This window comes from Atta colombica, unplaced genomic scaffold (genome assembly GCF_001594045.1).
Source record: "Atta colombica isolate Treedump-2 unplaced genomic scaffold, Acol1.0 scaffold55, whole genome shotgun sequence".
NCBI lineage: Eukaryota > Metazoa > Arthropoda > Insecta > Hymenoptera > Formicidae > Atta > Atta colombica.
In genome coordinates this window covers 325,801-338,726 of record NW_017259545.1, presented here as the reverse complement: position 1 = coordinate 338,726, position 12,926 = coordinate 325,801, and the positions used below count along the sequence as shown (strand labels likewise).

Sequence of the window (12,926 nt, the reverse complement as noted above, 5' to 3'; positions counted from 1 at the left end):
TAATGCCATGATGTGATCGATAATGATAACGATGATCAAGATATAAAATCAGCAACATTTAATGAAATGTACACTTATGAAATAGGCATAGTATAGCGACAATTATTCATAGTAGCGAGTAGAAATAAAATATACATATTCCGAGAGTATGTTATATTTTCCTCTACATCAAACTTTGGATAGACAGAATCTGTTACAGGCGGAAAGCAAGAAGTAATTTGTAAATTATACACAATAGGAAGATCATAGTATACGTACGGGAAGCGAGCGCAGTATTGCGCATCCATCATCCATCCAGCCATCGTCTATACCCCTAAAAATCGGAAATATGGCCAAGCGCTTGTAGTTAAAAAGGACTAATTACATATAGATATTTATTTACGTAATCAGTAAATCAATTCACCGAAACAGTTAATCGGGCATAGACAGCAAGCGAAGAGAGGCTTAAACTTGACATAAAGTATTACCTTGAGACGGTGCTTCACCTTCTGCACAGATTGGGACGCGGGAAGGAGGAAAACGAGAAAGAAAACAAAAACAATTAGCGCACAAATAATGCCACAACGATAACAGCATAATGATTGATATAACAGCAAACATAAACTCAATGAAACGAATGAGCACTGGGTGCGGCACAAAGAGCGAGCAATGAGCATTAATTTAGAAAATAATATTTTAATTTTTTGGATAAGATATTATTTTTTATTAATTTCTCCTAATATCTATTGTTAAAGATTATATTTTGAAAAGATAATAATTTTAGATTAATTATTTTATTTCATATAAAGCTATCTAGAAATTACTTTAAAAATACTTTAAAATGTACTTCATGTTAATGTATTTTGTTATGTATAAAACAATCTTAATTTTCATTGTATATTATACACTTTTTGCAAAATTTCCTGAGAAGCATGTTATCGTGACAACACATATGCATCGTATAAAAGCCGCAACTTTTTGTAAATGTAAAATGTATACTGTGTTTTACTATTTTCATTGTTTTGAAGGCTAATGTTCTTATCAAAGAATATTATCCAATAATTAATCCCTTAAACTTTTACATGTAACAATTAGGTGGGAATTCATCGCACTCTATTACGGTAAGCAATGCTGTAATCTTCTATACCTATACTTCGCCGCAATTGTTGAAATTCGTTTCTATTTAAGATCTTAAAAAGTGGCGTGCAAAGGTCATCGATAATTAATGTTCCCGGCCATTTTGTATACTCTAATTTATTTAAAAAAGCTGAGAAAACTTTCATCATTATCAAATGTTAGTACAAGAGATCCAGTACTAATACGCTATAATGGTTAAAATTTTATAAATACATTTTTTTTTAATAAATACATTAGAATACAAAATGTCATTGATCGGAAACTTTTGCACGCCACTGTCAGATATCTTATTTTTAATAACAAAACTTGCGCTTCTGTAAAACCATTTGAAAAAAATAACTTTCTGTGTACTATCATAACGTTCGCTTGCAAGAAAAAAATTATAAAAAAGTCTTGTCTCATAAGCAGGTCGATCTGTGTCAAAATTTATTCTTGACACTTGAAACGAAAATAGAAATATGCCACTTAGGGAGCGAATGAGAGTGTATGTGTGTGTTACTGTGTTAAAGCGAAACAAACGTTGGATAACAGCCTGTGAATGATAAAAGACCAAAGACGCGACGTCGAATGCGATCATTGAGATCAGCAAGTGTTAGCAATAAATTTTCATCAGAAACAGTTCTATAAGAATCGTAAGAAATATCGATTTAGACATTCCCTCAACCACTGGATCTTTTTAAAGGGATAAAATAACACGTTCGACAGTAATTATTCGTAATCAAATGGATCAATATGGATATATCGACTAGAAACATATTAATTTGTCACATATCGTAATATAAAACTGTGTTTTATACTTTCGTGACAACAGGAGATCCAATGCCGAGAACAGAAATCGAGATAAGTTTAGTATAATAGATTATATACCTTTGTTTATTGCGCATTGAAGATCGTCTGACAGCATGAAAAGTTGTAGAACATAACCGGAAGATGTTCATGCAAAAGAAACACTTATATAATAATCCATATTAAACTCGTATGGAAAGAGAGCTTACGTGCAATGCAACTTGTCGAAATCTAAAAAGGAGGTACTTAAATTAACAATCTTGCATCTACTCGAATAATTACAGTATTTATGGACAAAATGACAAAAAAATAAAAAAAAATAATGCGAGCGTAAAAATAAATATTAATTTCTGTTTATAATTACATCTACAACTATATTTAATTATTTAAGATAAAAATTAACTTATGAATCTTGAAAAAGTAAAATGTGATATTTTATGATATAAATGCAAACGTATGCAACGATGTATCAATAAATATCGCGCGAAAAATTATCATTGATATAATTATATAATACTTTTGATCAATTGCAGTATACTATATAAGAATACAAAATGTGTGTGTGGTGTGGTGTGTGTGTGTGTGTGTGTGTGTGTGTGTGTGTGTGTGTGTGCGCGCGCGCGCGCGCGCGCGTGATGACATAAATAATGAAGCCAGTTTAATCGCATGTTTATTTCCATATTGAATGTCTTGTAGTTTGGATTAATGAAAAAAGCGCATGCTTAGTTAGTTGTCAGTTGTAAGTATTTATTATTAGTCGCCTTTCTCTCGAACGTAGAATTGTGTCGACACCAGATCGACACTATAAGTAGATCGGGTAAATAAGAGAGCTCTTAGAGCAATAAAATGCAAACGTCTTCATGCGTTTTTTTTCGCCAATTAATTATCACGTAAGGAAAAATGTACCTAATGTTCTTTGCCTCTTGAGATGATATTACACTTATATTAATAAACACCAGACGATATTCGGATCGATAGTTTCGATTTCAACATTTAATGACGTTTGATAATGGTCAGGAATATTCCTTTCATTTCTCATAGTGTGGATTGAAATTAGATCGATTTGTGATATTCAGGCTTACCTTTTCCATAGAGAATAGGCACATGATCGGTAGCCAGTCTCGTTTTTGTCTTGATACCAACGAGAAGCGGTGATCCTCGCCTTGTAGCTACACACTCGCCTGGGAAATACTTGCTTTTGAAACATAATGCGAAAGCTCCTTCCTAAAATAATAATTTTCCCATTATTATCTTATCTTGGATTAGTTCGAACTATTATTAAAAACTTGAACTATTATTTTATAATATTTTAATAAAAAAATTATAAGATAATTATATAGAACAGATTTACATTTAGATTTAATAAAATATATTATATTTTTCTATGAAGAAGAAAATTTTTATCTCGTCCTTCCTATCAATAATTCTTACCAATTGCTGAACAACCTGCTCGACGAGTTCACGGAACGAATACGCGGGATGCTGCACCCAGAGATGGTGGATCAATTTAGCAATAACTTCAGTATCGGTATCACTTTCGAACACGTATCCTCTCTGTTGCAACAGAGTTTTAACTTCTTTGTAGTTCGTCACGATACCTATATTCAAGATGATGGTATGTAAAGAATGAGAGAAAAATTTCAGCACGAGATACATACATATATTAGAAGCATTACCATTATGAACAACGACAAAGGCGTGCTCGCTGTCAGAGCGCTGAGGATGGGCATTTACCTCCGATGGAACACCATGAGTCGCCCATCGCGTGTGAGCGATGCCGACGTGGTATTGAGTTTCCGATTCGAAGTCAAGATTGGTACCTGCGAAGATAATATCGTTGATTTTATGACAAATAACTCGTGTAAAATATTTCTTTTTGCGCGACGACGACAAAAGCGATCGCGCGACGCGCAAGAAATGCACCAAATGGACAAGTCTGAAAATTTGAACTGACACTTACGACAAAATATTTCCTCCTCGAGAGCCTTGACCTTTCCTTGCTTCTTAATAATCGCGATGTCCTTGCCATCCGCACTGTCGAGGGCAACGCCTGCAAAAGAACATCTCTTGAAGGAATTCCGATGAACCGATACGACATGTGTCGATCTCTTTCATTTATTCGCCGGAAAGCTCTCTTCCTTTCTCTTCTTCTTCGAATCATCGAATCACAAATCAAGAAAAACGAATGGAAAGAAATAGAGTAGCTGAATTGAATGCAGATGGAATCTAATTCGAATTGCAAAGAATTATCCTTTTATCACGGTAGATATTTGAGGTTTTACACAATATTTAAAGCTGCAATTATATCTACTTACGTGTTCTAGAAAAAATTACAAGAATGCTACATACGTTGCATGTTTTTTTAATATAAAACATAAATATATATCTAATATATAGAGCTATAATATACCAATGTATAAGACTGTGAATAAAATCACTTTTTAAATACGACAGACGTTCTATAAATTTTATTTTTTCATTCCTACATTTTTCTATAAGGTATAGTCTATCAAAATTAATAGTTTTCGTTGCTGCTTTATTTCTTTTCCGTTTTTTTATCCCTAAGCTTTCGTAAATACATGTTATCTTTTACGAAAGAGGAAAGAAGTTTCAAGATTAGGTATATTGACTTACCTGCAGAATCATATCCGCGATATTCTAATCTCTTTAGGCCAACAACCAAGAGTTCCAAGATCTCCTTTCTACTCTTCGGCGTCAAGTAATTTAGATAAGCAAAAATTCCTAGGGATTTAAAAATATAATTACTACTTGGATTGATCATCACGATAAAAAAACGTAATCATACTAAAAGATATTGATAATAAGAAATGTTAAAGTCCATTATTGCTATGTAAATCATTCATTATCATATTATTAATCATTAATCTTCATGTATAATGTCTAATGTATTGGACGACCATAAAATTGCGTGTTTATATAGTTAGTATAATTAAATGTAATTAATAATATTCATATGATAAAATTTTTCTTAAAATTTATAATTTGATTTTTTCTTCAATTTAGCTATCATTATCTGTTTTTCTCCATTTTCTTCTCCCCCTCCCCCCCCTCTCTCTCTCTCTCTCTCTCTCAGAGAATATTATATTATTGTGTAATTTTTTCATATCCTTGCACGATTCAATTACTTCAACAAAAAAATAAGATACATGTACTTAACTTTGATCTATTGGTTATAACACACATATATTTCTTATTACATTAATCTCTATATATTTTTTACTTTTTCTTTTTCCAAATGACCGAATTTCTCTTCTCACAATCTCATAGATGTAACTTTCGGAAATGAGAGATGCTAGTCAGTGAAATTAAGAGATAGACCATCGTCTAACGCGAATGTTTTTGGTTTAATATTTCTTTATTTATTCTTGCAGAATCCATTTTAAAATACAATAAATTCGTTTCTGCTTTTCTCTAAAAAAATATTCGATCAGTCAAAGAAAATCAAAGATATTCGTAATAGACATCAATAGATGATTTCTTAATTTCATTGATTTCTGTATCGCCTCTTGATTCCGAAGGTCGTATTTGCGAGAGAATGCGAAAAAATTTGATTTCATCCAAGAATAAAAAAGATCGTGGAGAAATATCACAGCAAAACCTTTCATTTTATTTTTAATTTTTTTATTAACATGCTGCATTAACATTCGTAGAGAGACTGGATACGCAAAAACATACGTTGTATAGTCCAGTTAAAGAGTGCTAAATCACAAATATGGAAAATCTAATTTCCTTCGTTTTCCTAATTTCGAAGAACAATTTTATTTATTTTTTTATATTAAAAGAAATTTTCAAAAATTGCATTCTTGTTGCATTAACGCATCAATATTACAATTGAAATAATAATATTAAAGAAAACCTTGCAAAAATTAATATTACACTGGAAAAAAGGTCTCATTGCATTAATTTTAATAGATGTCTGTTCAACCAAAAAGATACAAATCAGACTTATCAAACATTCGAAATAATCAGAAATTCAATTACGAAATTCAATTACAAAATTTCTTGTTTGTACTCCTTGCTGGTATCAGAACATTTTCTCAGTGTTTTCTCGTATGAAATTATAATATACAATTATAATATACAAATATGATATATTGTTAGTTAAAATATGAAAGTGACATACAATTTATATTAAAATAAAAACAAAATTAAATTTAATGTTCCAAATAAAAAAATATTAAATGTATGTCGGGTATCCATTAACGATGTCGAATGATGGTATGTTATAAAAATGCAAAAAGCTGACCCGTAAACGCGAGGGAAGACCGGAGATCCCGGTTGGCCTAATGACAAGAGAGAACAGGTAATTCAAGACATATGCACGCCGGTGAAAGGGAAAGTTTATATGCGTGAAGCTAAACGAGAGATTCAGACACATCGCAGTTATCATTATTGCGGACTGTGTCTTTATATATCGAATTCTGAATTCGAAATTTGTATTTATCTTAAATTAGAGGTTATCGTATACGAATTAGAAATTGAAACTTACAAATTGCCGTTCTAATAACCTTAATCGAATAATGATAACAATAAAATATTTAACAAAACTATTATAGTTGGAAATGAAAGTTAAAATTTCTTTTCGGCCAATAATTTAGTATTTATTATATGTATAGATCGAACACTAGTATGCTCTGTAATTAGACTGTGCAATATGATCAGAATATATCGATTTGAGCGTGTTATTACTTCTAAGAAACTATTTTACTATCGTTTCACTGTACATAGATAGATATCCGATAGCATTGTCAATGTATAACAATGCATAACTTTCCAATGCTAATCAGATGAAATTACATACATTTCGAGTGCAATCGGGCACAATAAAATATAAACAAGTATGTATTTTTAAAAAATTTTAATAATTTAAATGTCTTCTCTCGTAATAAATTTTATAATAAAATTTGATATTCATATATTTACAAAAAATTAATAATTTGACATACAAAGAATACAAAACTTCTTTCATTTCCAGATAAGATTACTGATTCATAACTGAGAATGACTGCGAAATGTGATATGGTGTAGTATATAGATAAGAAAGATTTAGTATTCATTTTTGACGCACTTAATTATCTTACTTTTATTTTGATTGATTTCACTTCGGAAGTCCTAAATATTTTTCTAACTCTCCCTCCCCTAAGATAACGTGATCTTGTTGATTACGATATTGATAATAGTCATAATCAAATAATTTATTACATCTGTTTATTCATTAAACCTTAAAGAATCGTCATCTTTCAAAAATGTAATTGACTCGGACGGATAGAACTATCAATTACTACAGAAGATATTTGTGTCATCAGAGTAATGAAAATGCAAATGAAACGTTATTATACTATTATACTATAAGTACGTAAGTAAACATCGATGTGTATCATAATCGTGTATAATAATCATGTGTAAAAGTAAGATAGCAAGATAGTAAGATAAAAAATAGTAACATTAATATTTAGTGCTTATCGAGTATTACTCTTTTACAGCTCCATTATCTTAGTGATAAGAATTAAAATATTTTTTGTCTCTTATAATATTGAGTACAATAAAAAGCAAAATATCTACGTTTTAGACATGCTATTCCCTGAAAAATATCCATTATTCATATCCGGCTACAAAACTTTATATCGTCATGAAATAGAAAAAATTTCTCTCTCTCTCTCTCTCTCTCTCTCTCTCTCTCTCTCTCTCTCTCTCTCTCTCTGTCTTTCTTGATTTAAATCTCTGAGAAAAAGACTGTACGATCAACTTTAGTAAGATTTGAAGAGATACTCTAATTGTACTGAAAGATAAGAGAGTTTTCCTACAGTGATTGATACAGTGACAAATATCCAAAGCGATAAAAGAAATTGTAAGAGTTTATTAATAATTTTTCTTCCTTTTATATACATTAACAGAAATCAGCTATAAAAACGATCAAATTATCAGATGATAAACAATCTAGTGATAAAGAAGCTCTTATCGAGCAATGCGGCATAATTAAGAATTGTCAGATGTATCTGAAAGAGGCGATATTCAAAAATTTTTATCATTGTGTTCTATCGAAACAATGTCATATATTATTGTCATATTATAGAATTAACTACATTGATAAAGATAATTTTATGAGAAGGAATATAGCCCTCTCGCTCTTGGCAGTATTTTTTCTGAATAATTCACTTGTTAGAATATCCCTTCCATATCCATATAGTGTCAATAACTTTTTTTTGTGCGATCGTGATCATATGTAATTACAATTCGTTACCATATCTTGATTAGAAAAACAATACAAATACATTTTCAAAACTGTGTTACTACAATATTTTTTAAGCATAAAAAAAAATATATTATTCTATTCTGTTTTAAACGAACAGATAATCAAGGTATATAATGCGAACAAAAAATTCGAATGAGGCATAAATTCAGATTTATTTCGATATCTTATTCCGTATGGCATGATGAAAAATAAGCATGAGAATTGATATAAAAAATTTTCCAATTATTCTTTGAGAACATTCGCTGGTAATAGATCGTTAGTGTAATGTGAAAAATGTGAAAACTTTATTGCAAAGGCAATTGAAATACAGTCGACATGCATGAACGAGACCGCGGTTGAACGACCAGAAGGCAGTCGATGGATAATCGCGAGCATCATCTAGCACGAAGAACTTGGCCTTCCGACCTACTGACCACGATATTCGTATGAACCTCACGGCAATCACACAGCAAACTTAATTGACGAGCAACTAACATGCACGTTGCTCCTTTATATTTTTTTTTTCTTATACGGATATCCCTATTGAAGCACAGTTTACTTCTTTTTTTTTTTAATTATCTTTAAATAGTATATAATAGACAAGCAACTCAAAGTTTGCGCGTTTATACAATGTAAAATATAATATATGTACTTATATATGTACAATATACAAATTATATAATTATTATATAAGGACATATTTATATATAAGATTATATAAAAGACAGGAAGGATACTTCATGTTACATTAGGCTAAAGTATTGAATACAACACAGGAACAATATAAAATCGAGTACTTACAACATGCGTTTAATAATAATTTAAAATTTCCAATACTTTTCGCTCGAATACTTGGTAAATGAATTTATTCATAGCAATCAAACCTCGCGAAGCAAACGAAGTGGCTGGGACAACCGGGGAGAAAGGAGTCGAAGGTGGATATCTCTGTCGCGTCTAAATGTCATATGTAACTGTTCTGTGCTATGTTGCTGCACCCTCTCGCCTCAGGTTCGTTCAGGTTCGCACACCTCGAAAAAGAGACTTTCACTCGACTGAATCGACGAGCGTCGTCAATCGCTTCGTATCAGATCAGAAATTACATATCACTAAAAAGCCATTATAATGGTTGTGGTACAAGAATAGTTGCATTGCATGCAAGAATATGCTCGAATCATTTCCTTGTTGAAGTTGATTTTTCGTCTGAAAATTTGTACAGTTACAGTAAAATAATGGGCAAATTCTCTGGTCGAATTATGCAAGTGTTTTAAATTTCAAATTTAAAGAATTAGGTTTAAATTAATCGCACATATATTTTTGTGTGTGTATTATAAGAGACATCTTAAAGATTTATAAAATAATTTGAATAATCTTTGGAAAATAATAATTCTTTAAAAAATGAAATATTTTTTTTATCTAAAATCGATAATAAAAATCGATAATAATAGATTTAATAAACATATTCATAATTGCCATAGACATTTTCATTACATGACATTTCCATTACTTGATCTCAGCGAAAAAGGATGCAATCCAACGTTACTGTTATGCATATGGATATTTAGCGCTGTTAAGCTGTCTAGTAAATACCAAAATATACAATCTATGTATAGGTCAACGTACGAGGAAGCAATATCTTGTACATTCCGCGGGAAAAACGTATGGCATGCCGTTTCATTCCTGCGAGAACACCAAGACATCGTCGACGTGACATTTCCGATGTCCACGAGTCTTCAATCATTATATGTATTCATCATTCCAATTAATTATTACTTAAAAAGTAATTTATAATTATTTTTTAAACATTACTTTTTAAATAAAAGTAAAAATTACTAAATTACTAAATTATTTAAATTACTAAATTATACTTTTTTTAGTATAGTATTTTTCCGTCATTTTTTTAGAGGAAAAAACTTGGAAATTAATAGTTTTTTCCTTTTTACTTTGACAGTTTTTTACTCGGATATTTTTTTTTAGGTTTAAATCTGTTCGCATTGCTTGAAATCTCCCATAATTTTTAAAGTGATATTATTAGAAAAATAGATTCGGGCGTTGAAATTAGAGAAAGCATAGAGATGTTGAATGCAAAGCAACGCAAACAGATTTATTATCTCATTAAGAATTGCAACAGCGAATAACACATATTTTCGCTTCGACATAAAATTGTAAAGACACAAAAGTATTAAAAAGTATCGAAATAACAAGAAAAATGAATTCTATTTCTTCTTTTACATATTTATATTTAACATGACATTCTAAGGTTTTTCAATTTTATGTAATTTGATGAAAAATACCGTTTTTTACAGTAAAAAACTAGTTTTTTTACTTGATACTTTTCTCTGAAGTCAAAAATATCGTTTTTTTACATCTCTAATCATACCGGTAAGATAAATATCCGTTAAGTATTTCTCTTGTCACGATATTTAATTAAAAAAAAAAGATTTTTGTTGATTATATCAGTAACATAATCGAAAACGTGACTCTCTCGCGAGACTTGCGCAAATCCTTTCATAATCCCGTAATGAATTTTCGAGCCACCGCGGCGCGGTGTGCTTTCATTGAAAGATGTTACACCATCTAAAATGATCGCACCGAAATCTCGAATGAAAATCACATAAACCATCGTAAAGTTATTCCAAAGCAAAAACTGTCGCAAGAATCAGGAAGTTACGTTATTACGTTATTCAAATCGTTATTCAATCTAATTTTATGGATGCTGCTATTTCATTATCGAAATTGTTTATGTGTAAGCAGTTTATTTTGCTGCTTAAATTAATGATATGTCATACTTTGTCATTACTAACTATAAAAATAACGAATTAAACATTGTTTGTATGTGTGTGTGTGTGTGTGTGTGTGTGTGTGTGTGTGTGTATATATATATATATATGTATACATGCGCATAAAAATTATAACAAAATTTTTATATGAAGGTGATATAGCTTTTTGAAATGTGCAACTCTATTATATTAAAGTAGATATAACTTATTACTTTCAATAACCAACTGACATTTTGTCTAAAATTAGAACACACATGTCGCTCGATGTTTAGAAGCAGAATGATGACAAGCTTTCTTACAGTTAGTGACACGTATACGTGTTTGCTCGATCTCGTATTTATATGTATATATCGAATATATTATAATAATTTTCTTTTTATTTTGCAAAAAAAGGTGATGGAGCATTTCTCGAATTAGCGCATAAAAGATGATAGCTAAATACTATATATTCATCTATCACTAGCATGATATCTGATGATTAGAAAAAAAACCAATATATATTTAAACCCAAATAGAAATGATTAACAAAATTTATTCCAAATAATATGTAGACTGTATATTCAAATATTCAGAGTTTTATTAATCTTGGTAATAAAACATAAGTAATTAAAAAGAAATGCATATGCAAATATGTATATGCATGTATAATAGAGATAAAATATTGAAATACAAAATAAATAATAATTAAAATATTAAAATATTCAGTACAGTTCATTATTAAAATATCCATATTGTCCTCGTCACAAAATATATTCACTTATGATAACTAAGTGATAACAAAAGTAAAAATATATTTTACATTAAGTGATAAGTAAGATTTCAATTTATCGTCTCTCCCTCGGAGTAATAATGCTAATAATGCTCTCGGAATAATAAAAATTAATAGCATTTCATAAGGAAGCAAAAAAAAAAAATGTATCGTTAATGACAATTTAACTCTTCTGCGTGTAATTTTTACATTTATTTTTTAGCACAAGAAATATGGAAAGATAAATCATTCTTTTTCATATGTAAACTCCGTTTGTTGATATCTCGTTATGTCAATGGACAATTCGACGATTGCGTATGTGCGTGTGACGGCGCGATGTGTAGAAACTAGTGTCTCGATATGTTCCATGCAGCAGCTGGGCGTAATCTCGCCGCTTAATTTCATGTCGATCGTTTTCTGAATACGATAATCGAATTGTCGCGATGACGGCACTTGTGGGTGATCCGACAAAACCCACGGATGCGTAACGTTACACGCATGAATAAATAAATGGAATTTACTACATATCGACCACGTCAAGCCGGCACGGAACGGTACGGCACGGCACGGCGCGGCGCAGCCGGAGAAAGCGACAGCTACGGTGACGACGACAGTGCTTAAAATTCGCTATATGTATGTACTTACCGCACATGTTATCAAGATTGCTCGCCTGCCACGTATGTAGAGACACGAGCAGAAGGCAAACGGAAAAAACGGAGAAACAGAGGGTAAAAAATTGATAAAGAAGTTGGAGCGGACTGTCACTCTTGCTAGATATATTCGTGATACGTGCGATACGCACTGCTCCGAAACACAATCTGAACCGTCCGACAGCGTGTTCTCGGTTCTTATGATGTCTTATGACGTATGAACGGCAATCGCGTGCGCGCGCGAGCGTGAATATGCACGTGTGAAAGCAGCAACCAGCAATGAGCTGTCAACGTCAGCGGTCGCGCGCACAAACGCACGTGTGTAGTTGTATACACGTTGTATGATGTAGCTGCGAGAGTGCGAGCTGCGAGACTCTGCAAACCGTCGCGTCTGCGCGGCGCGGCGCGGTGCGACCAAGCCGACCGAGCCGCCCTGCTTATCGATCGGCTCGCCAATCAATTTACCGATCACGGGCACAAGTAATCACACGAGGCGCTATATAGTATAAAATATTATTCGTCTTCCTCTCACTCGATTAACCGTTCGCAGCCGATGATTGCGATATGCGTGCTGCGATAGTGACGAGCAAAGATCG

The 12,926-nt window shown here is 31.6% G+C and overlaps 1 protein-coding gene across 4 annotated transcripts in view; it reads right to left on the bottom strand.

Annotated features, from left to right (window-relative positions):
* The window catches only part of LOC108691989 (glutamine--fructose-6-phosphate aminotransferase [isomerizing] 2-like), a 16,000-nt gene extending 3,371 nt beyond the window's left edge, over positions 1–12,629 (bottom strand). The window contains exons 1-8 of one of the 4 annotated variants that reach the window (XM_018200054.1): positions 12,326–12,629; positions 4,537–4,644; positions 3,863–3,952; positions 3,579–3,722; positions 3,334–3,500; positions 2,985–3,126; positions 1,984–2,010; positions 468–488 (exon numbers count right to left, since the gene is read on the bottom strand). In XM_018200054.1, the coding sequence (XP_018055543.1) occupies positions 468–488; positions 1,984–2,010; positions 2,985–3,126; positions 3,334–3,500; positions 3,579–3,722; positions 3,863–3,952; positions 4,537–4,644; positions 12,326–12,332 (706 nt within the window). In that variant the 5' untranslated portion in view covers positions 12,333–12,629. The remainder of the gene's footprint in view (positions 1–467; positions 489–1,983; positions 2,011–2,984; positions 3,127–3,333; positions 3,501–3,578; positions 3,723–3,862; positions 3,953–4,536; positions 4,645–12,325) is intronic. The other 3 variants (XM_018200055.1, XM_018200056.1, XM_018200057.1) reach the window with 3 other exon arrangements.
* Between the last annotated feature and the right edge of the window lie 297 nt (positions 12,630–12,926).